General features: G+C 45.2%; 1 protein-coding gene across 3 annotated transcripts in view; it reads right to left on the minus strand.

Annotated features, from left to right (window-relative positions):
• The window catches only part of MTOR (mechanistic target of rapamycin kinase), a 132,880-nt gene that overhangs the window by 101,246 nt on the left and 6,368 nt on the right, over positions 1–25,266 (minus strand). For all 3 annotated transcript variants that reach the window (XM_068538877.1, XM_068538878.1, XM_068538876.1), the window contains exons 7-19: positions 21,765–22,040; positions 21,572–21,680; positions 18,609–18,795; positions 17,515–17,643; positions 16,408–16,652; positions 14,741–14,956; positions 13,832–14,037; positions 10,460–10,582; positions 9,730–9,819; positions 9,516–9,608; positions 8,678–8,812; positions 8,315–8,444; positions 6,583–6,833 (exon numbers count right to left, since the gene is read on the minus strand). In XM_068538877.1, the coding sequence (XP_068394978.1) occupies positions 6,583–6,833; positions 8,315–8,444; positions 8,678–8,812; positions 9,516–9,608; positions 9,730–9,819; positions 10,460–10,582; positions 13,832–14,037; positions 14,741–14,956; positions 16,408–16,652; positions 17,515–17,643; positions 18,609–18,795; positions 21,572–21,680; positions 21,765–22,040 (2,190 nt within the window). The remainder of the gene's footprint in view (positions 1–6,582; positions 6,834–8,314; positions 8,445–8,677; positions 8,813–9,515; positions 9,609–9,729; positions 9,820–10,459; positions 10,583–13,831; positions 14,038–14,740; positions 14,957–16,407; positions 16,653–17,514; positions 17,644–18,608; positions 18,796–21,571; positions 21,681–21,764; positions 22,041–25,266) is intronic.

A 25,266-nucleotide genomic window follows, 5' to 3' on the forward strand; every position in this document is an offset into this window, starting at 1 on the left:
ATCAAAGACTAAGATTACTGGGCAATGTTAAAAGAACATAAAACCGGGTTGAGTGGGATGATTAGATCATTGAAAGAAGACTGTCTTCAATGAATAGAAACACTAGATAGATGGACAGATATCCATGAGTTGTTAATGATACTTCAAAAAATGGCAGGGGGTCGAGGGGGGTGCCTGGGTCACTTTTAAGAGGGTGCAAGGGACTTGATTCATTACTCTGAAAAACTGATGAATAAAAGGAAAGAATCATGTATTTATTCTGCCTTTCCTGCACGAACTGTCCATCAAATTAACTAAATAGTTGATGACATAGCGTTCTTTATAGGTGATTTCTAGTTTATAAATCCAGAAGGAATAACAGAATTAGAAAACCGCCATTTTGCAGTTGCTATTCAAATAATGGTTCTAGGAAACAATCATCAATAAACGATAAAATGATTGGGAGAAAGGCTGATGGTGAACACAGAATCACAGCACCTGAATCCTCTGGTTAACCTTCACATTACTAGAAGTGGATCATTTAGAAAATATCTGCTTATTAAATGTTGAAATAGGAAGTATATGGTACCACCTATGAAGTATTTCTTGCCGAAAGAATAGAACCTGAATCTAATCACACCTCTAAATCTAACCGGTTTACAAAAATATCTTAGAAGACATCTTGAAGGTACAATCAGCCAAATCCAGAATGGAAGATTATGTAGGACAAATGACCTGGTTTCTTCCACAAACACATGGCACGGAAAGAAAAACAGTGAGGGAAAAGGGAGAAGATATAGAAAGAGAATTAGACATGTCAACCAAATGCCATGTTATTTGGATTCTGATCTGAATAATCCAATGTAAAAAGAAATTTTTAAGACAAACAAGGATATCTGAAGAAGGACTGGAATTAGATTATATTAAAGAATTTTCATTAATTTTGTAGGTGTCATAATTGTGGTTATATAGGGAAAAAAAAAATTGAATGGTGAAATAATATGTTATCTGGAATTTGCTCTAAAATACCCCAGAAAGAAAGTGTGTGTGTGTGTGTGTGTGTGTGTGTGTGTGTGTGTGTGTGTGTGTGTGTGTTGGGGGTAGGGGGGTAACAAGATGAAACCAAATTGATAAAATAATTGTTGATGAGTATGAGAATTTGATATAAATTGTCTACTTTCTGTTTATGGTTAAAATATTCCATTACAAAATGTTTAATGAAATTAAAGGTGGCCAAAGAGTAGAGGGCAAAAGATAAGAAAATGAAAGCTCAATCAAGCCCAAAAAAGACAGAAAAGAAAGAAAATAAATACACAAAGTAGGACAAAAATAAAGCACGATGTAAGATGATGGAAATCAACCTAAATTTATCAGCAATCACAATAAATGTAACTGGATTGAATGCACTGATTGAAAGACAAAGATTTTCAAATTAGATTAAAAAGATAATCTAGCTATATTATTATATATATTATTATGAAATACCCATCTAAAGCAAAAAGTTGTAAGACAGTCAAAAGTGAAAAGATAGGGCTTCTCTGGTGGCGCAGTGGTTGACAATCTGCCTGCCAATGCAGGGGACACAGGTTCGAGCCCTGGTCTGGGAAGATCCCACATGCCACGGAGCAACTAGGCCCGTGAGCCACAATTACTGAGCCTGCGCGTCTGGAGCCTGTGCTCCGCAACAAGAGAGGCCGCGATAGTGAGAGGCCCGTGCACCGCGATGAAGAGTGGCCCCCGCTTGCCACAACTAGAGAAAGCCCTCGCACAGAAACGAAGACCCAACACAGCCAAAAATAAATAAATAAATTAAAAAAAAAAAAGTGAAAGGATAAGAAAAGACATACATCTCCAAAAACAGCTGGTATAGCTAAATTAACATAAGGCAAAATAAATTTTAAGGTATTATTAAAGATAGAAAGGGTCATTGTAAAATGATAAAAGATTCAGTTTACCAGGAAGATACGATAATTTAAAATGTGTATGCTCCTAAAAATATAACCCCCAAAATATATAAAACAGAATCGACTACACTATGAGAAATTAATAAATCCATCATTATAAAAGATTTTTATCTCACTTCTCTCAGTACTTGATAGATTAAGCAAACAAATACTAATACAAAATATTTGAACACAGCAAGTTCAAATCTAATAACATATGTAAAATCTTGTGCAAAACGTTAGCAAACACACCCTATTCCCAAGCATAAAGGAAATATTAACCAAAAACAATCAAGCATTAGACTATTAAGGCAGTTTCAGCACACATCAAAGAATCATAAACCCAAGGCAATTAAGTTAGAAACCGATATTCAAGAAAGAAATGTAAAATCCCATGTTTGCAAATTAAAATATCCACTTCTAAGTAACTCAATGATGAAAGAAATCATAACAAAGATTGGAAAATACTTATTTCTGAACAGTAATGAAAATACTACACTACTATTCATCAATAAAAAAGGAATGAACTACTGACACATGTTACAGCATGGACGAATCTCAAAAGTGAAAGAAGCCAGACACAAAAAACTACGTATGCTTCCAATTCTACGAAATGCCCAGAAAAGGCAAATCTATAGAGACAGAAAGTAGATTAGTGGTTGCCTAGGGTTGGGATAGGAATGGAAAATGACTGCAAATGGGTAGGAGGTTTCTGTTGGGGTGATGGGAATTTTCTAAAATTAGATTGTAGTGATGGTTGCAACTCTGTAAATATACTAAAAATCACTGAATTTTACTTAAGAAGGGTAAATTTTATGGTATGTAAATTTCATCTCAGTAAAGTTTTGAAATGCAGTTAAACAATACTTGGAGTTAAATTTACAGCCTTAACAGATTACATTTAGGCAAGAAGAAAGATCCCCCATTGATGAGCTGATATTCAAACAATAATTTTTTTAAAAAAGCAGAAAAAAGAAAATAGGAGGGAAGTAATAGTAAAGAACAGATTAATGACATAGAAACAAAGATATGAGATAAGAGAAACAAAGGCAAAAGTTGGTTCTTTGAAAAAGAAAAATATGACAAATCTCTAGCAAGAAATTAAAATGTAAAAGAGGGCTTCCCTGGTGGCGCAGTGGTTGACAATCTGCCTGCCAATGCAGGGGACACGGGTTCGAGCCCTGGTCTGGGAAGATCCCACATGCCGCGGAGCAACTAAGCCCGTGAGCCACAATTACTGAGCCTGCGCGTCTGGAGCCTGTGCTCCGCAACAAGAGAGGCCGCGATAGTGAGAGGCCCGCGCACCGCGATGAAGAGTGGCCCCCGCTTGCCACAACTAGAGAAAGCCCTCGCGCAGAAACGAAGACCCGACACAGCCATAAATAAATAAATTAATTAATTTAAAAAAAAAATGTAAAAGAATAGTGAACAAGTTCATGCCAATAAGTTTATTACTTAGATAAAATGAATAATTTCTTAGAAACATGTGACTGAAACTATCTCAAGAAGAAACAGAAAAGCTAAACAGATCTTTGAACCTATAGTTTAAAAAAAAAAAAAAATTACAGGTCAATTCCACTCAGGAACACAGATGCAACAATTCTAAATTAAATATTAGATATAAAATCAATGTATTAAAAAACTATATCATAACCAAAATGGTTCTGATACAAGATATCAAGGATGCTTCAGCATTAAAACATATATCAATGTAATTCAATACATTAACATGTTAAAAGAGAAAAACCAAATGATCATCACAAGAGATAAAGAAAAGGCATTTGAAAAAAAGAAAAGGCATTTGATAAATCTAATACCCATTCATGATAGAAACTCTAGCAAATAAGACTGTAAGGGAACGTTTATAACCCTCATGGACCTACAGTCTTGTCATACAGAGTGAAGTAAGTCAGAAACAGGAAAAAAAAATATACTGTATGCTAACACATATATATGGAATCTAAAAAATAAAATAAAATGGTTCTGATGAACCTAGGGGCAGGACAGGAATAAAGACGCAGACATAGAGAATGGACTTGAGGACACGGGGAGGGGGAAGGGTAAGTTGGGACGAAGTGAGAGAGTAGCACTGACATACATACACTACCAAATGTAAAATAGATAGCTAGTGGGAAGCAGCTGCATAGCACAGGGAGATCAGCTCGGTGCTTTGTGACTACCTAGAGGGGTGGGATAGGGAGGGTGCGAGGGAGATGCAAAGGACAGGGGATATGGGGATATATGTATACATATAGCTGATTCACTTTGTTATACAGCAGAAACTAACATAACATTGTAAAGCAATTATACTCCAATAAAGATGTTAGTAGAGAACAAACGTATAGATACCAAGGGGGAAGGGGGGGTGGGGTGGGATGTATTGGGAGACTGGGATTGACATATATACACTATTGATACTATGTATAAAATAGATAACTAACGAGAACCTGCTGTATAGCACAGGGAACTCTACTCAGTGCTCTCTGGTGACCTAAATGCGAAGGAAATCCAAAATAGAGGGGATATATGTATACATATAGCTGATTCACTTTGCTGTACAGTAGAAACTAATACAATATTGTAAAGCAACTCTACTCCAAAAAAGATTAAAAAAAAAAAAAACCTACAGCAAACATTATACTTAGTGATGAAATCTTAACACTAGTCCCATTAAAATCAGGAACAAGATTAAAGATTTCCACTGTCACAGAGTCTAATCAACACTGCAGTGAAGGTCCTAGGAAAGCAGTAAGGAAAAGTAACAACTGCTTTACCGACCAAAACAAAAAAGCCAAAACTGTTTTTTATTTTCTGCAGACTATATGATTAGCTAGAGTGAAAACCTGGGAAAATTTACAGGTAAATTATTAGAATTAGTAAGAATTCAATGAGGTTGATTACGTAAAAATAAACTGCACTTGTATATTCCATGCAGAAAATTAGAAAATATACTCTCTAAAAAAAATACTATTTCCTCTGAATGTACATCAAATTGAATATGTAATCACAGAAGAAAAAATAATTAATTCCAGGATCTTTAAAACGCAGTACTCTGACCATACACCTTGTGGAATACTTTCTAAGAACAGTAGGAACTGCAAAGCCACCTTGAACTGTATTCGGTAGGATCGCTGTTGGTAGTGGTACAGGTATGGTAATCACAGAACCACTGTGCGTGCTCTATGGTTCAGAGGAAAAAAAAAAAAAGAGAAAGAGCAAGAGAGAGAAAGAGGGAGGGAAAGGGGGAAATTCTTCTTTACAGAAAAATGCCAGCTATTAAAAGTAGAAGGAGGGGCTTCCCTGGTGGCGCAAGGGTTGAGAATCTGCCTGCCAATGCAGGGGACACGGGTTCGATCCCTGGTCGGGGAAGATCACACATGCCGCAGAGCAACTAAGCCCGTGTGCCACAACTACTGAGCCTGTGCTCTAGAGCCTGTGAGCCACAACTACTGAGCCTGCATGCCGCAACTAATGAGGCCCGCACGCCTAGAGCGCGTGCTCCTCAACAAGAGAAGCCACCGCAATGAGAAGCCTGTGCACCGCAACAAAGAGTAGCCCCTGCTCACCGCAACTAGAGAAAGCCCCCGTGCAGCAACAAAGACCCAACTCAGCCAAAAATAAATAAATAAAATAAATAAATTTATTAAAAAAAAAAAAAGTAGAAGGAATGATAGAACTAAAAAGTTATTACTTTGCAGGCTTCCCTGGTGGCGCAGTGGTTAAGAATCCACCTGCCAATGCAGGGGACACGGGTTCGAGCCCTAGTCCGGGAAGATCCCATATGCCGCAGAGCAACTAAGCCCATGCGCCACAACTACTGAGCCTGCGCTCTATAGCCCGTGAGCCACAACTACTGAAGCCCGTGTGCCACAACTACTGAAGCCTGTGCCCCTAAAGCGCGTGCTCCTCAACAAGAGAAGCCACCGCAATGAGAAGCCCGTGCACCGCAACAAAGAGTAGCCCCCGCTCACCGCAACTAGAGAAAGCCCCCGTGCGGCAACGAAGACCCAACTCAGCCAAAAATAAATTAAAAAAAAATAAAAGTCATTACTTTGCAACCAACGTGATAATTGATTCCAGCAAGGATCATCAATGGTGGCTAAAATCATTGGGTAAAAGGTAGCTGGGGAATAGGACAGTCACACAGTCTCAAAGTATCACCCCACACATTACTTAATGACTAAGGAAGAAAGGTAACTTTACAATGGAGAGATCTGACACATACCAACCTCACCATGTGCTCAAACTTAGGACCAACAATAACTGGACAAACTGACATTATGAAGCATTGTAACTGCACCTCTGTAGTATTCCCACTAAGCGTTTGACATAAATCTAACCATGCCGAAGCAACCAGAAATCCACTGTGGGATATTCCATCAGATTATTGGACTGAACAGTAGATTACGGAGAATAACAATGCTGTCCCCCCACCTCCTCTCCAGCCACTCATCTTTTAGCCATTTTGAGGTATAAAACAGGAAGTTGAGCTGAACTGATTATACCTGTACACTTAGGTGTTAGAAGTTCAGGGGGAGGAAAGGCATTAGGCATAACGGCAAGCAGAGTACATTATTAGGAAGCTGAGGCACAGATGGACTTTCCATGTAGGCATGGCACGGAGCAGGGAGGAGCAAGGGTTGGGGGTTTACCCACTTACTTCCCGGATGGCCCCGTCACAAACCCGAATGACATTCAGGAATGTGGGCATGACCTGGGGCAGGAACTGCACACACTTGAGCCCCAGGGACTTGAAGATGAAGGTGATGGCCTGGACGACCATGGTGTGATGGTGAGAGAGGGACTGGTCTCGGAAGATGCGCATCAGGGCCACCATGGACACGGCTGGGTAGAACTCGTCCAGAGGCAGGTTTCCCATGTTGACCAGCATCTCACTGGTGCTATAGTCAGCTAGGACCAAACAAAGGTGAGGATCATGAGCTATACATGACTGTGACTTTGGACAAAGCACAACCTCCTGACGGTCACTAGCATTCATATCTCTCTCCCTGCTATACTCTAACACCATTGGGAATACCAGGTATATTAGGAGGAGCCAGTGAATAGGCTCTCACCATGAAGGACAAACAGTTTTTGGCTTGTCTATTATCTAAACTACAAAAGCCTAACACAGTACATGACGGCTTTTCTTTAAATTGCTACGTTTAATTTAGCTTCTTACCATGCCAGTTCACAACTTCTGTAGCTGAAACCATCAATAAAAAGTTACTCCGCCAAATGAAAGTAAAGGGGATTAAATTAGGCAAACATCTGTTCAGCAGCTGCTTGGTCCCCCTAGGGAATTCAGAGAAGTTAACAACAAATACTACCTGACCTGAACAACAAGGATCTCAAGGACTGGGGGTGGAGGAGGGTATGGAAGGTGGGGGGTGGAGGGTGGGGGAGGGGTGGAGGAGGGTATGGAGGGTGGGGGAGGGGCGGGGAGGGTATGGAGGGTGGGGGAGGGGCGGGGGAGGGTATGGAGGGTGGGGGAGGGTATGGGGGTGGGTGGGGGTTTAACAGCACAATAAGGACTCTAAGAACCAGAACATCCAAGAGACTGGATGACTGCCACTTCTGAGGACGGAGTAAACTCTGGAGGATGTGGCTCAGGCTCTGCTCAACAGCTGTGGGTCTGACAGGATTAACACTGCAGGCGCACTTCTCTCATATACAGAAGAACAAACTGGAAGCAGTATGATCCCATCCACAGAGTTCAGAAACAAATTATTTTATTTGGGGAAAATAACATTTTGCTCAACTAGATGGGAGAACCACTGCTGAACTTTCACACTTTCAGAAATACGCCTGCCCTGATGGACACTGGGTTAAGTCTAGAAAACTCGCCTGCATCCCCACGCCCTACCCAATCTCTTAGGCTACTTATCTAAAGACAAAGGAACTCTAGGCTAGACCACTTGATGGAAGAAAGAGCCCTGGATCCTGACTGCTACTAGTTTTTCCACGCCCTCTGAGCCTTAGCATCAGATTTCCCTATCAATTAAAACAGGGAGAATAAATTTTACCCTCTTCCTCCTTGGGTGCCATGGGAATAGAAAACATCAAAGATGCACTAACAAAGAATGACAGATGAATGAGTGTGACGGGGTGATAATTCACGTCTCTCTCATCAGCACCAAAGAGTGACTACAGACATAGCCTGTTGACCTTTAACAAAGAACCTGGACAAACGGGAAGACTGGACACACTGGGAAGCAGCGCCCCTGCTGTGACTCAAGAGGAAACTACTGACGTTCCATTCAAAAGTCACAAGGTGAGTCAATATGCAATAATTTCACAGTTATCCAACCCAAGGCTCTTTCTAAACACAGCCAGTGAGGGCTTTGTGAGGCAAGAACTTGGCAAGCCACTCACGGTTCTCCTCAACTTACAGGAATCCTGACTTGACTTGGATTCTGACAGGCTGACAGCAGAAGCATCCCGGGACTGGTCGATCATGCCAATGTTCACTTTGTGCTTGTAGGGATCCAAGGCCCCCAAGAGCCCTAACACACGGATAGCCTGCGTGGGAGAGGGGAGGGGAAGAGAAGACACTCATCACAGCACCTGACCACCACAGCTCTCATGGATACTCGTGTTCCATGATGCCCAGTTCACATCCCACGACCAGCTACAGGGACAAAACGGAGAGGAACAGGAAGTCCCATCAGTACTGTCAGAGCATGTAAATGCCGCAAACGTCTCTCCGTTCTCCCAGCAAAGTCTTTAAACACCAAGTTTGCTGTGTTTCCTACCTCTCGCCGTGTACCCTGGTTCTGCTCAGTCTTCAGGAAATTCAGCAGCACCTCAAGCAATGTGGGGTACTTCCTGTAGGGCTCCACCACGTAGCCAGTGCTGGCCACCAACTGTCCCAGGGTCCACAGAGCCACCTGGACAGGCAAAAGATCACATGGTTTGTAGCACCAGTAAGAGAGAAAAGAAAGCATACTCCGTACTCTTCATTAAATGGTTATAACAAAGTGTTAGAGGCTATTATAAGAAAAGAATGCCCAGTAAAGGCACTAACCATAAACCAAAATCCTGAGAGCTGGGACATAAAAACAAGGCTACAAACCAACACAACAATCGCTGGATCAAAGGTAAAGAACAGTCCCGCCTTTCTCAGAAAGTATATAGTTCTTCTATACCCTGGGTGATTGACAGGAGAAACCGCACTCAAAAGGAAATTAAGGTTGTTCTTACTTTCAGTCTAGTCACCTAATGACCTCGATGACCAAAGCGAAGCCAGGGCCGGGGGAGAGTGAGCTGAAGCTCCGCTTCCCTCCACAACCAGAGGCCAAGACTTTCTGTTTCCCTTTAGGGGCCGGGGCTCTGATAGATGACCTGCATTTTTTTTTTTTTTCTGTCTAGAGGAAATGGCACTGGTCAGCCCTGATACTGACAGTGACTCTGGGTCAGGATGACAGCTAATTTTAGCTCCAAGTCTTTCTTCTTTTTACGCAGTCAACAAATATTTCTGAGTACCTACTCGTGCTAGGCATTACTGGCTGGGCACACTAAGGTGACTGAGAGAGACGAGGTCCCTGGCCTCATGGAGCCTATCCTGCTCAAACACGAAGTAGTGGTACTCACCTGTCTTTTGGCCAACAGAGAGGAGTCCTGGAGCATGTCCATGATGATAATAAAAAGTTCATCAACCCATTTCCTCATTTCTAGGCCACTAACCTACAAAATGAAAAAGGAAGTGGTAGATAGCATTAGAAATTATGACATTAAGAAGTATTCTGACTTCATTAGAGGTGAAATAATTCTTCCCATCCTATGGGAAAAGCAGTTGTCCCCTTACCTGAGCCAACTCTCCTATTGTAGCCAAGACATTATTGATCACACCTGGGTTTGGATCAGGGTCTGGATCTTTCAGTTTCAAAATTAAAGCCTATGGAAAGAAGGTATGAGAAAACGAATGCTGGTTAGAGTCTACTAGAAAACTTTTCTTCACATAAGTAAAATTCACCCAAGAGACCATCTCAGTCATAGATAAATTACTTCTAAGGCTTTATGAATCCAGGATTCCTCTGGAATGTGGATTCTTAAGCCTTTCTCCATATTGCACACAAGTCTCACGTATGAGGGAGCTGGGAAGTGCCATGATCTACAAACATTTCCCATGCCTTCTCTAAACTGTATCTGTGTGATCATGTACCCAGATTCACATAAGTTGTGAAAGACTTCACATGAGTCTAACATAGACTTGAAGGTTGACTCAGATTTTAAAGCTCACTTTTTCTTCATTTTGGGGGAGCTACTTTATGCCACTATCTTACTCCTCCTCTCCAAGCACAATGGATGAGGTGCTTGAAACATCATATCTTATCTCTTAGAAGGAGAGCCCTTTCCTGCAACTGGTGAGATTCTCGGTATTCTTGAACTGAGGGTGCTTGATGTGGCCCTTGTCTGCGAGCCTGGGACCAAAGAAATTATCTACTTTGTTCAGTGTACCAGTGAGCACCGAAACACTCCCATCAACCCAAGACATCCTGGAGAGAAAGTACCAGTCTCTGTCTGTTGCAAGTTACCTTCAGAATAGGCTCCATGTAGGGGCGGATGAGTCGGGGGGCATTGGAGACCAGGTGCCCCAGCATGCGGGCACTCTGTTCCTTGATTCTTCCAATGCCGCTGTGCTCCAGCTCTGTCAAAATCTGTAGGGAAGAAAGGCTTACTATGGCAGAGGAAATTCGAGAGGGACTGTGTGTTTGAAGCGAGAATGAGGCGCAGAACTAGAGGAAGGAACCAGAACTCCACTGCGGATCATGGAGCTGCTAGATACTCCACAAGCAAGGCCATCTCTGCAGGTCACAGAACAGTCCTGGATACAGCAGTGACCGGAGGAAAAACTGTTTGAAACCGGCCCTTTCTCCTTCTGTCACAGTACTCCAAGGTCTCTCAGCCCTCTGCAAAGCATAGCTTTTAACGGTGTAGACAGTCATAGAAGACGGAGAAAACCAACAGGCCTCGCTGTGAGCAGGGTTTTGCAAAAATAAAGAATGAAGGGGGGTGCTTCCCTGGTGGTGCAGGGGTTAAGAATCCGCCTGCCAATGCAGGGGACACGGGTTCGAGCCCTGGTCTGGGAAGATCCCACATGCCGCGGAGCAACTAAGCCCGTGAGCCACAACTACTGAGCCTGCATGCCACAACTACTGAAGCCCACGTGTCTAGAGCCAGTGCTCTGCAGCAAGAGAAGCCACCGCAATGAGAAGCCTGCGAACCGCGACGAAGAGTAGCCCCCGCTCGCTGCAACTAGAGAAAGCCTGCGTGCAGCAATGAAGACCCAACTCAGCCAAAAAATAAAATAAATTATTAATTGAAAAAAAAAAAGAATGAAGGAAGGGCTCTCTGCAAGAAAAATATCTGTACAGACAGCAAATCACTCAGAGTGCCTATAAATAATGACAATGGAATCAAAGACTAGTCAGAACAGCTGTGATGTGGAAAGAAATATTGATAACTCAGTTGTGGTTTCGGGCACCTCTAGACAAACCCAAACAGTTAGGGATCACATCAATAGAATCCCCTTGGACTTTAATGAACAGAGACAACATGTGCGATCCAACCGACACGTTGAAAATACCAGCAAATCAGCACGTTATGCTCCTGGTGACACAGACATAAACAACTTAATATAGACAGACTTCTGGAGAGCTGAAGTTGCCAGAAGGAAATCTCTGCACAGTGGGAAAAGTGAGAAACAAAGCTCGTGTTAACTCAGCTACCCAAAGGAGTCGTCTCCAATTTAATGTTATGTTTTGTCTCACATTATTGATTTAATAATCCTGATTTCCTGGACCCCCTTGGCAGTCTGTCTTCACCTGGTCACAGCATACAGCAGTGAGAGGGGATGGAGAGGGATACTAAGAACAGAAGCATAACTGCAAGAGATGGCTGTCTGCGGGGAAATGGGTACCAGTGAGGAGAGCACAACTCTCCGGGACAGTGCAGGACCAGATCAAACAGCCCCCAATTTACTCCAGAGCCAAAGAGCGCCGCTGCACCCTAATAACAATACCCAATGCCCACCTTGATGAGCAAGACACCAAGAAAAGGCCAAAGCACATTTAGGCAAGGTCCCTTACCAAGGCATGAAAATGTACAATTCAACTTGGGGAAATCTGTATCAAAGTTTAAAAACAAGAAAAATTATTAAAAATTTTTTCCCAAGCGGTACTTGTTTTATTCATTCCTTTTGCTAATGAAGTGTTTGTAGATTTGCTGCCTTCTGTTAAAACAGAAAAGATAAAATAAAATAAAATTTTGGAGTTTCAAGGGCTAAGTTCAGTACATAGTAAATTCATTTAATGATGCTTCACATTTTCCAGTATCAGAAAAACGGATAGCCTGATAGCTTACTATAAGCTTCTTGAGGACACAGCCCATGCCTGCCTTGTTCACTGGCATGCTTCCAGAACCCAGCAGTATTTGGAACACAGAAGGTGCTCAAAACATCTGTTGTCTGAATGAACGTACTGATATTCTCATTAGGAGATATTTCTCTATCAAGCTTATTTAGCATGGTTTGAGCAGGCAGGCTCAACAATGATTTCTTTTCCTTCCCCAAACTTTAGCTATTTCAAAAAGACTTAAAAGGATAGGCACTCCTAACACGGGCCAGCAGTTAAGGAATGAACCATTAGGCTAAAAACACAAGTGCCAACATAAGTATAATCTTTTAATTTGTTCACTGATGATATAACTCACAGTCACTTTAATTATGATAGACTATGAATAAATGACATTTCTTTAGGGTAGAAGTTATATTAATAATTTTCTAGGTTTAAGTTCTTTTTTTTTTTTTTTTTTTTAATTGATTAATTAATTTATTTATTTTTAGCTGCGTTGGGTCTTCGTTTCTGTGCGAGGGCTTTCTCTGGTTGCAGCAAGTGGGGGCCACTCTTCATCGCGGTGCGCGGGCCTCTCACTATCACGGCCTCTCTTGTTGCAGAGCACAGGCTCCAGACGCGCAGGCTCAGCAATTGTGGCTCACGGGCCTAGTTGCTCCGCGGCATGTGGGATCTTCCCAGACCAGGGCTCGAACCCGTGTCCCCTGCATTGGCAGGCAGACTCTCAACCACTGCGCCACCAGGGAAGCCCTAGGTTTAAGTTCTTTATATGTTATGAAAAGTATTTATTTCAAAAGAAACCACAGGGAGGATCACGAAGCAGAGGGTGTGGTGGGGACAGGATGGGGTCGGGGGACAGTAGACGACCGGGTGAGCCACACTCAGACCCAGAAGAGGTGGGTGGAAATAACTCGAGGCGGGAAGGACTGGACTCTGTGCATCGTTCACAAGGCAGCCAGAGAACTTACTCGGCCGGGTGAAGACAAGAACCAGAAGACAGGCTTCAGCAGGAAATGGAAATCCTACCAGCTCTAGCAGCAATGCCAACCCGCATCTACCCGAGGCTCTAGTCCAAGCAGCTTAGCTTGGCATCTCACATTATTTAGGAACGACAGCCACGGACCACAGACCAGGGGCAAGGATGACGAGAAACAGCACTGGAACCATCCCCGTATTCGGTCTCTGTGCTTGGCCTGGCATCAGCAGAAGCAGGGGCGGAAGGACTGAGAGGTGCTGCGCAGACTGACACCATCTGCGGCAGAGGCAGTGAAGAGGGGCAAGAAACGGACTCGCTGGTGACTTCCCAAGAAAAAGGAAGAGCCATGTGAGAGGTTAGCTTGCGAGTCACGCTGACAAGAGGCTTATGAGGTGATAAGCACTAGAACCGCAATTACCAAGCCGGGAAAACACGTGGGCTCTTGGAGCCAAATGTGGCTTCTACCAGGCATCTCACTCTTTCTCTCCCTTCCTCCTCCTCAACTCTCGTTCCCCAAAGAGCACTCACGATGAACGTGCCTTCCCCGCTACCGCGAGGTGTGACCGTCACATCCTTACCTGGATGAGCATCTTGCGCAGGAAGGGCATTACGAAGGCTGGGTTCATGCTGCTGAGCCGGCCCACGGTGCAGATGGCCAGCTCCCGGATCTCAAACACCTGGTCATTCAGGGCCACAAACAGTGCCTGCAGATTCTCTGCCTGGGCCAGGTGTGCGTCAAAGCGCTCATCCAGGGATGCCAAGACACAGTAGCGGATGTCGGGGTCTGCAAGAGCAATGGAGCCTTTCAGTGCCTCTCCACTCCTCTCCTCCCTCCAGTCCTTTCCCAGTTTCTGCTTCCACTGCCATCAGCCTAGGGGGAGGATTCCAGATACCCTTCTCTCACCAAACCTGTCATTTTTTTCTCTACTCACAGGAGCAAAGATAATAGAATTTTTAAAAATAATTTATTTATTTATTTATTTATTTTTGGCTGCGTTGGGTCTTCGTTGCTGCACGCGGGCTTTCTCCAGTTTTGGTGAGCGGGGGCTGCTCTTTGTTGCAGTGCGTGGGCTTCTCACTGCGGTGGCTTCTCTTGTTGCAAAGCATGGGCTCTAGGCTCGTGGGCCTCAGTAGTTGTGGCACACGGGCTCAGCAGCTGTGGCTCGCGGGCTCTAGAGAGCAGGCTCAGCAGCTGTGGCACACGGGCCCAGCTGCTCCGCGGCATGTGGTATCCTCCCGGACCAGAGATCGAACCCATGCCCCCTGCATTGGCAGGCGGATTCTTAACCACTGAGCCACCGGGGAAGTCCAAGATAATAGAATTTAAGGCCGATTATCTTACAGCAATAGGCTGGCGTAGCCAAGCCTAAGGCTTTGCCAGAGAAAATGCTGGACATCAGTTTGTTGAGGCCGTGAAAGGAAACTGGCTACTTCCAACTGCCCCAGGCACCTACACTTCCCTAGACTGCCTCCGTCTCAAACTTTACCAGGATCTGTTATCCCAACCACGAGCAGTTTGCTGAGCACATCCGCCACCACTTGCACTGCGGTCTGGCTAACCACGTGAGCATGGCCACTGATGAGGTGGACGGAGGGCGTGAGCAGGCGGGAGCAGGTGCGGGCGGCTTCCATGCGGATCTCCTTGTGCTCGCTGTTCAGGAAGTGATCCGCACAGTGGCGGACAAACTGGGTCAGAGAGTGGCCTGGATACAAAGGCAGAGAGAAGACAGAATAAACACTGATGCTTTGGACAGCACGTCTGCAACTCGCTAGCTGCATTTTCCATTCCATGGCTACTAATTTAATTTTCAACAAGATACTGAGCAGCAAGATATTGACCCCAAGCTCTTCTCTTAAAAAAGTAACAAATGATCTTCCAATGAGCAGAAAGGCAGAAGGGAGCTGGAAAAGGAGCTGGGAGACATAAAAAAGGCATTTCCTCCCTGCCTCCATCCCAATCCTTTATTTCCTTCAAAAACTGAATTATTTTGTTTTATTCGGACCCAGCCCTTTATATTCTCAGAGAGTAAAACAATTTTTGATCAAATTTACCTCGTCTATTTTAGTTCCCAGATTTAAATACCAAAAAGAGAGTTTGATATAGGCTGGGTTTAAATATAGCTACTTTCTACTCCTTAGAAATAGATTGGGAGGAGATATGGGGATATATGTACATGTATAGCTGATTCACTTTGTTATACAGCGGAAACTAACACATCATTGTAAAGCAATTATACTCCAATAAAGATGTTAAAAAAAAAAAAAAAGAAAAGAAAAGAAATAGATTATCCTGGGTGTTAATCAGTGTAAATGGAGGAACTGCAACAGGGAAACTACCGATGCTGTAAGTATTCAGACAGCATGTCTGCGCTTTTTGTACTTGTTTGTTTCCCTGTAGCCTTAACCAATACCACCTACACAATCGTAAATTTCAAAAGTGTCCATTTTTCTCTCCTGAAACGTTATCTCCCTAAGGCATTAATGTGGGTTTATCTGTAGCTTAGAATTCCAAACTGAACTACACAGTACAGCAGTCTTGGAAATCACACCGCCATTGTAATGAAAATACCCCCAAGCCCTGCTTATACATTTTAAAGAATTCAATACCATCTCAGCCAAAGGGAGGTGACAAGGTGAGGGGGATCCATCTTTGCAGCATTAGTTCCTTGGATCAATGCATACGTCTCCTCAACACCATCTGCCCCCACCCCCTTTGCCTTTGCCTTTGTATGGGACAAAGAAACAAACGGTAGGAATTAACAATATACGGAAGGACTATAAAAGGATGAGCTGCTGTAGAATCAGCTACCCTGTCTCCAGGACCCCTAGCAAGATCCAGGAATTCTAGGCACCCTCATTCTTTTCTCGAGGTTCCCAGTATCACTGACTATCTTGGCAAGAGCCACCGCAATTTCTTGGTTTTTTTAAAAAAATTTTTAAATTAAATTAAATTTATTTTTTTATACAGCAGGTTCTTATTAGTCATCTATTTTATACACATCAGTGTGTACATGTCAATCCCAATCTCCCAGTTCATCCCACCACCCACGCCCCCGCCACTTTCTCCCCTTGGTGTCCATACGTTTGTTCTCTACATCTGTGTCTCTATTTCTGCCCTGCAAACCGGTTCATCTGTACCATCTCAATTTCTTACCTTCAAATTCAAAACTGCCAAGAGTTCGGAGGGCAAGGGTAATGCTGCCCACATCGCTGGCCTCAGGGAGGGTCGTGAGGCCAGGGGAAGCCAGCTGATGGGCCAGGCCCTTGGGCATGCCTGGGTGCCGGAGGGGTTTGTGCATAAGGACCAGGGACAGCATCTTCAGGAGTCCATCTTGGATGTCCTTTTTCAGCTGTGGAATCTGACGGCTCAGGTCGTAGAGCACAGCTGTGAGGGCAGGGCTGAGGGAGAGGAAACCAGTCACATAAGGGGCTGGATATATGACATTTGGTCTGTTCTTGGGAAGAAACAGCCCTTCTTGTCTAGCAAGGGGATCGGGCCCCATCTCTGCTTAGTCTTTAAAGCAGAAAGGATACAATGAAATAGAATATATATCTTAAACTCTCTTGGCCTGATCCCATATTTCAAAACAATCTATGATTTTCTGGGTTTTGCCTTGAGAGAACTTGTTTACTGTAATTCAGTCACTATGGAAAACCAAGTCTCAATAAACAATCTGGGAAGCAGATTGAGAGCATGGTCCTTGTTTTATAGATGAAGAGAACAAAAGTGTAGGGAGCTTAAGCAATTTGCCCATCATAATATAAATGATAGCTGCAAACATTAACGGAGCACTTTTTTTTTTGGCCACGCCACATGGCTTGTGGGATCTTAGTTCCCCAACCAGGGATTGAATCAAACCCGGGTCCGGGCAGTGAGAGCGCTGAGCCCTAACTACCGAACCGCCAAGAAATCCCCAGTGGTGCATTTTTTATACACACTGCACTGTACTAAGAGTGGCTATTACGTGAACTCCTTCACTTAATCCCCACGACAAACCTAGACCATAGGAACTGCTACTGTACCCACTTTTCAGACTAGAAAGCTGAGGCTCAGAGAAGTTAAATAATTTATTTACGATCACCCAGCTAGATAGTGATGAAACCTGGATTTGAAACTAGCCTATGAGTTTAGTGTGAGCTATCCTACCTATCCAATTTAACATGTAAATAGCCATGCCTCGCTCTTTCAACACAGACCCAGGACTGTGGCTCAAGCCTCATACTACCCGAGCCGGGGACAGCTCAGGTTCCCGACACCCACCTCAGTCCCACCGCCAGCATGGGCTCCAGCAGCTCCTTGATGTCCTGCTGGATGCCCGGCCCCATCGCTCGGGCCAGCATGCTGATGCAGGTGAACACTGTGGCATCCACCTGCATTGCCTTCTGTCTCCTGCAGAAAACCAAACAGTGGCTAGTTTAGACATAACGCCATTTGGTGATACCCTACCTCAAAATTACCTTGGGGCAAGGAGGGCAGGTTACCCAGGCGGGGCCACCCCATGTGGGTGTGCAGGTTACCTACTGCACAGTCTAGGGGCCCATCACACTGTAGTCACTGCAGACTTGTATATTTAAAACAAATGACCAGCAGATGGCAGTAAAGTCTCTTGAGGAAGGGGCCCCACTTCAGAATTCACACAAAAGGCACCATGTGGCTTAGTGTGGTGCTGGCCAAGGTCCCTAGTTAGGAAGCAAACTGAACAACGTGCACATCAGGGACCACGAGTGCAGGGCACAGCCATCATATGAGAAGAAATTCTTCTCCCTGTGAGGAGAATGCTGGGCTTGAAACGGGCCAGGCTTATTAATTCACCAGCACAATCCTCGCTACTAACACAGGGAACTATGAAGACATAATTCTAATTAACACTGACCCCCTAAGACTTAGAGAAGATACCCTAGCCTCGCCACCTTGCAGGGTGCTGAAGGTCTTTCTCATATTTTATCCACTGGGACGTTTCAAGAGGTAGGATGATGTATCCAACTTCAATGATAAAGAAAAAGGTGACCGTTAGGTCCCCTCAGTTCCAGTCTAGGAACCCTCGCTTTAGTTGTTATCAAAGTCAGACCTTTGAAAGCCAGAGAAAAGAACAAAACTAGGAGACTCCCAGTAAATAATATTGAGAACGGCACTGGTATCTAACATGTTCACAGGTATTCAACCTCCCCAAATATTTACATCCATGTCGCTTCATTCGGGAAAGGCTGGAACTCCACTGAGGAAGGGCTATTCATCACATGATCTGCTGGTTAATGACGCAGAGAACAGGCTTCAGCTCCATGGAAACTGGGATAGAGCATCCTCGCTCTCCAACCAGAGGGGGTGGAAGGTGAAATCATAATAGAGATGCTTACTTATGGGCAAAGTCCTTAGGAGGCAGGGCTGCTCGGATGATGTCCAGCACACGAGGTAAATAGACCTTAAACTCAGACCTCACAGCCACAGAAAGTAGCCCCAGGGCTTGGAAGGCTGCTGTCCGTTCCTTCTCCTTCTTGACACAGCTTAGGACGTGGTTCATGGTATCTTGGAGGTACTGGGTATCTGAGCACAGAAACGACAAAGTACATATGGCTCAAGGTGAGGGGTGGTCTACATGTGAAAGGTCAAAGTTCCTATAAAACACTTAAATTTAAGAATAAATTAAGACAGCCCGTTGGAAAGATATTAAGAAGAATTTAGACAATGCACTAACCAAACTCTTTGCTTGATAATCACTCCTCTGATACAGCTTTTAGAAATATTAGAAATATAAGCTGTCTTTCCTTTAATTAAAAAAAAAACAAAAAACTTAGAAGTGTCTCCAAAACAATATTGCATTAATTATCCCCATCAGCATTATATTTTGAGGGAAAGATTACATGCTTTTGCTTAAGAAATATATGTTAAACCTTGGTTAAAAACAAAGAGAGGATCATCTAAGCTATTTTATATTACCTGGAAATTTAAAGTGATATTGAAAACTGTTTGCAATAAACAGGCTATTCCATTCAGCTTAGGCCTAGAAATCACTTTGCTATCACCTAAAGACTTCTGTTACAGTTATATTTAATAGAACAAGATTTAGTCCGTAATTTGGAAAGCCACATATGTGTTTTCATTAAGTTTACATAAGCCAGTGTGCATGGGTAGGCGATTCTTGGGCAGTTTAAGCTAAAGTGCTACGACTCCTCAGAAGGCTGGTATTTCCTGCCTCTTGCCCTTCTTCCATTTCTTCTCTTCCATCTTTCTGGCCTCAAGTCTGTGCACCAGCAGCACATACAAGCAAGACCACGCATCCAGTGGAAAGTGAGGGGTGTTCAAGGCCATCAGGACCACATTTAGGAGACGGTGAACTAGACTCCCAAACAGCACACATACATCACTGCATTTATGCTATCGAGAAATGTCTTCTCTCACAGCTCACGGTCAAATGCCGTTGAAGCATGCTGGAGCTTGAAAACAGTCAAGAGACCAGGGTGATACAACTCTCAAATCAGAGTGCACCAACGAGAAAAATGGGACCTTTGCAGAGCAGGACAGCGTTTCGGCAGGAAATGAGCTTAAATCAAGAAGGTAATTTCCTTTTCCAGACTTAGCACCCCAAGAGATTAGGAATCTGACATTGCTAGAGATTCCAGCTCAATCCTAGGGGAAGTATTTTTGATATTCCCAAAGCTTGCATCATCAGGAAGTGCAAGCAATGACTTCCAAACTGCAAGCTTTAAAAAAGTGGCGCATTCCCAATGAGACTGTACTTATGGAGGCTGCCCAGGCTGAATTTCCAGAACGTATTTTAGTATATTATTTAATAAAACAACAAAAACTCACATCAAAAGAACAAACCTAGGGGCCCCTCTGAGCCTTTGTATCCTGCTGCTAGGCCGTCTTTTGAACTTACTAAGGTAACTGCTTCTACAACATGCCAGACTTTGATCAAATTTGGCCTAGTTATTATTCTCTTTTGAGCCACAGACTTTCAAACCAAGATCATTTAAAGCCCTACTGAATAGGGGCATGTCTGTTCATTAAAAAAGAGAAAAGCTGCTGGGTACCAGGTGAGAAGAATGGAAAACTGAAAAAACATGGGTGATTCTCATTATATCCCTTCTCTCTGGTTCAGCGATTTTATGTGGCTAATTGTCTCATCCTCGCTCAACACGTCCTATTCTCACACCCAGCACGTTTAACACCTCACCGGCTGTATTTCTCTGCTTTCATCTGAGCTGGGTGGTGTGAAATGAGTCTGTGCTAGGGAACGGCATCTGCTGAGGGTCAGGCTGGCCTTTCATTTCCCATCCTGCCTCTCACTGGGTCCTGAACGCTTATTAAGCATGCACCATAGTGAAGAGGAAAGAGATGTAGGGCCGGGCTCTCTACACTCAGCTAGGAGGGAGGTGAGACAAGGACACTAAGTATGAACAGGCAACTGGAGTATTATTATAATTTTTACCTTTAGCTTGTTTCTCAAATGGCTTCGAAATAGCTAGGGGAAGCAGCAACAATAATGGTTTCTAGTTCTTGGCGCTTACTCTGTCAGGCACTTAGAGAGGTGCTAGACATTAAAGCAGCTCACCTCGTGAGGCAAGGACTGTCATTCTAATTTGACAAGTCAGGAAGTGGAGGCCCAGGAAGGTCAAATAACCTGCCCCAAACCTCACAGTTAAGAACAGAGGCAAGATTCACCCCAGGTCTGATGACGCCAAAGCCTTTCCACAGCTGGGGGTTGTAACGCAAGAGGAAAAGCACGTTTCTAGCTAGAGTGACCCAGCAAGGCCTCAGGGAGAAGCCAGTGTCTGAGCTGGGCCAGCTTCAGGAGCCAGGAATTCACACCGCCCAGTGGGAACAGGGCAAGAATTCAGGAATTCAGGAACCCACAGTCTATTACCCGTGAAACCAGCCTCTGAAGCGTCCAGTCCTTCCTCCCTGTGAGGGGGCGGCAGCCTGGTGCCCACCTCAGGAGCAGACACAGGCCTGTCACCGGATCCTCCCTGCCCCACAGACTGGAGGCTGCATACCACCGAAACCAATACTGCCCTTCCTGTGGTCTCTCAGAAGTCCACTCATGAATGTGTTGGCTTCCACACACGAGAACTTGCCTGGCTCTAGAAGTGCCTCTCTGCCTGCACATTCGCATTGTTCCTGTGTCTGCTGCCTCAGACATTTACAGAAAACCTGAACTAGATGCCACTGAAGCTGGATAGAGGCAAGAGACCAGAGACTAGCCCCTCAGCAGGCACTGCTTCAAATGAGAAGCAGACATAACTTTCTGGCATCTCGTCTTCTCTGTTTAATTACCCTTGAATGGGTAATGACATGACACGTCCATGGACATCCTCACCTGTGAAGGCAGAAGGTCGGAAGGCAGCCAAGCGGGGCAACAAATTCAGGATTGTCATTTGGATCAGCGAGTTCTTGCTATTCCTGCACTTCAGCACCCACTGGCACACCTGAGACAGGAAGGACACAGGGTTGGCAAAGGAAAGGGAGGCGTGGAGCTTGGGAGAAGAGGGAGTGGACCTCCTGCCACTGACCTGATCAAATTTCTCCTCCATCAAGTCTCTGCAGCAGCGACTCTCCACCAGGGTGGACTTCGCTGGGCTGGGGGAAGCCCCGAAGCCCATGAGGCCTTGGTGAGAGCTGTACCCCAGCAGTCCCACCAAGGCGTTTGACTGCTGGGGCGGCATGGCCTGGAAACTGGTGAAGGGGGTGATGTGACGAGGTTTCGTTCCGAAGCCCATGAGATCCTTGCAGTACTTGTCATGTACCAACTGCTGCTGTGTGATTTCTTCCATTTCTTCTCTCAGGCGCTATATACATGGGGGAAAAGTCACCTTTACTTATAAGCGGCATTTGCCTAGGCACCAGGGAGTCTGCCGACAACACGAGCCCAACCCTGAAATGCAACTCTTCCCACAGTGGGCGGCGGCCACTCTTCATCTCTAGGATTCGATTTCCCCAGAACCTTGCAGGGGGCCTGAATCTGTTCTAATTCAGGCAGAAGAGCACACCTACTGAACAATGAAGAAGCAGCAGGGGTCTGGCCCCCAAGAACCCCCTACCCCACCCTTGGTTTGGGAAAGCTGACTTGCGGATGGCTGTGACAACAGACCTAGGATCTAGCAACGGAGCCTCCTGCGAGGGTGAGGGGCAGCCCCAAGCCAGCATCCTGCTAAGGACGTTCTGCTCTCCCTCTTCTCACCAGAAACCCAGGTAGAGACAACTCAGGCAAGTTAATTTTCTCAGAGTCCTAGGAATTCCATACGAGGCATGGAGTACACTGACTGGCTGAGAACCCCCATCTCTTACCTATTCAAAGGGCTGCTTAATAACTCACTCTCCAGCTTTCCAAATTGAGAAAGATATAAACCAATTAATTTCCAAACTTCTAAACTCTTTCCACAGATATTTTCATTTTTCAGAAAATCTTATCCACTATTCCTGTCAAGGTCACCAGTACTCTTAGGCTGCTAAATCGGATGGTCTGCAGCATCTGACTTGTCTGCAGCATCTGATCCAACTTAGTGTTTCCTCCTCCTTGAAACCCTTTCTTCCCTTGGCTCCTTGGACCCTGAGCTTTGCTGGCACCCCACCCTCACCCCTGCTGCTGCTCCTTCTTGGTCTACCTTGGTTCTTCCTCAACTCCTGACCTCAGGTTCTCAGCCCCCATCTCTCTTCCAACTATCCTAGTTCCCCGGGGGTCCTCATCCAGTCTCACAACTGGAAATAACATCTATATGCCAATGACCTCCCCAATCTGTCTCTCTTGCTCAGATCTCTCCCCAAAGCTACTCAATAACTCCGCTCAGACGCCCAACACGCATCTTAAACTTAACACGTTCAAAAGCAAACTCCTGACCTTCTACCCCAGACCTGTTGCTCCCATCTCAGTAGATGGCTACTCTACCCTTCTAGTTGCTCAGGTCCCAAACCTTGACCCTTCTTTTTCTCCTATCGACCTCCAAATCCCAAATTCAGAATTCAGCCCCTCCTTGTACCCCGACAGCTCCCACTACTGCTGAGATGCTGCAGTTCCCCCCCCGACTAGACTCCTGGCCTCAGCCCTGGCCCCTCCCGTAATCCATTCCCAGCACAGTCTGTATAGGGGCGTCTGAGACCCTAGGTGACGAGCCCCCTCCCTACCCCAGGTATTCCCCCAACCCCATCTCCCAGCTCCTCTCACTCAGCTCAGTCACAACGGCAATCGTGCTCCCTTCATAAAGCAGCACGCTCCTGACACGGGGCCTCATGCTTCCAGGACCAGCGGTCTGGAAGAAAGCTCACCCCCAGATGTTTGTATGGCTTTTTTCTTACCTCCTTCATGGCTGTGCTCAAACATCATCATATTTTAAAATGTCATCCCTGATCCATGCTAGCATCCCCTATTCCTTCTCCCTGCCCTACTTTTCTCCACAGCATTTATCACCATATGCTACACTATGTATTTTTACTTATTTGTGTATTGTCTGCCTCCCTTGCTACAATGTACTGTTTTATTCACTGCTGCCTTATTCTTCTAGCTCTTAGGACACGGTATAGCTGGCCCACAGTAGGTGCTCAATTAGTATTTGTTGAATGAATGAAAAAGTTATGAAATTATAACACCTTACATTTGGATAGTTCTTTATAATTTACAAAGCACCATCACAAGTACTATTTCATTTAAACCTATCAGTTAGGTGATATTGCCCTGTTTTACTGGAAGAAAACAAAGATCCCAGAGCTGTGTGGGGTACAGTGGAAAGTACCACATTATACTTGGGTGGGGAAAACTCTGAGAGTGACCATTTATGAAATGCCCACTAGGCATCAGGTGTTGTGCTAAGCACCTCACATATATTTAGAAACCTCACAGGAACCCAATGAGGTGGATAAGATCCCCATTAAAACTGAGCAAAATAAGGAGAGAAAGTAATTTACCCAAGTCACACAGTATAGAGAGGAGCGGGGATCCAAAGCCAGACTCGCTGTGCTTCTACACATACTGCAGCACACACTGCTCCCACATCTAGGGCACAGCCATCACCAAATGATCGCTGGGTCTACGAAAGCAGGAAGCCCGGGGGTGAAAGTCCACACCAACCGGCTCCCCACAGGAAGACTCACAGGTGGGGCTCTACCTGCCAGATATACCCTGAATCTGGTGTCAGTGGATTGACCCTGAATCTACTTTTGTGTCTACACTGCCAGTGCCAGTTGAAGCCACCACTACTGTTCGCCCAGGTGACTGCAATCGCCTCCTGGGGCGGCCGTGAGAACAGGACCTCCAGCTACAAGGAGTGTAACCGACCCAGGGCCCCAGCTGCTACTCTGAAATCCATGGCCATGTCTGTACCAAGGCCACACTTTCCACGAGCTGCTTCTAGCCGACGACGAACACGGTAGGAAGGCTACGGTGGGCCTCCACTTGACGGCCAGCTCTGGCCTGAGGACCCTGTGATGGCTCCGCACAGCAGACTAGGGTGCTTCCATCCAACTTTTCTTCCCGCTCTTGTTCTCTCAGGGTCAGATACGCACTGAGGCCTGATGGTTCTCCCAGCCTCTCCCAGCTCCCTCCCCATTTTCTCTCAAAGTTTATTTCCCTAATACAGTCCTTGCACTTTTAAACCCAACTTTGCAGCTGCTTTCTGAGCCAGCACACCTCCTAACTCACCTCCCTGCTTCCCTTCCTGCCTCTCCACAAGCTCTTCCCCACAAGTAGCCAATGACTGTTAAAGATGGATGCCATCACGTCATCCTGTGGACACAGCCCTGTGAGGAGAACGGGAGCCAGTCGGGGCCACGAGCTGTGAGGCCCCCGGTGCGGCCCCTCCCGCCCTCTCCCTTGTTCACGGTGCACCAGCCACACTTCCCTTCTCGCCTCAAAGTCTCTGCCTGAAGCACCACCTCCCTGCCCGCTGCAAGGCTGGCTCCTCCATGTCATGTGGTCTCAGCTCAAACGGCACCAACCTCAGGGAGGGAGTCACCTGCACCTCCGTTACCCACCACCCCATTTCCTCACAGAACTTGCTGCTACCTGAAATGTTCCTATTTGTT

This window comes from Eschrichtius robustus, chromosome 3 (genome assembly GCF_028021215.1).
Source record: "Eschrichtius robustus isolate mEscRob2 chromosome 3, mEscRob2.pri, whole genome shotgun sequence".
NCBI classification, from domain to species: Eukaryota; Metazoa; Chordata; class Mammalia; order Artiodactyla; family Eschrichtiidae; genus Eschrichtius; species Eschrichtius robustus.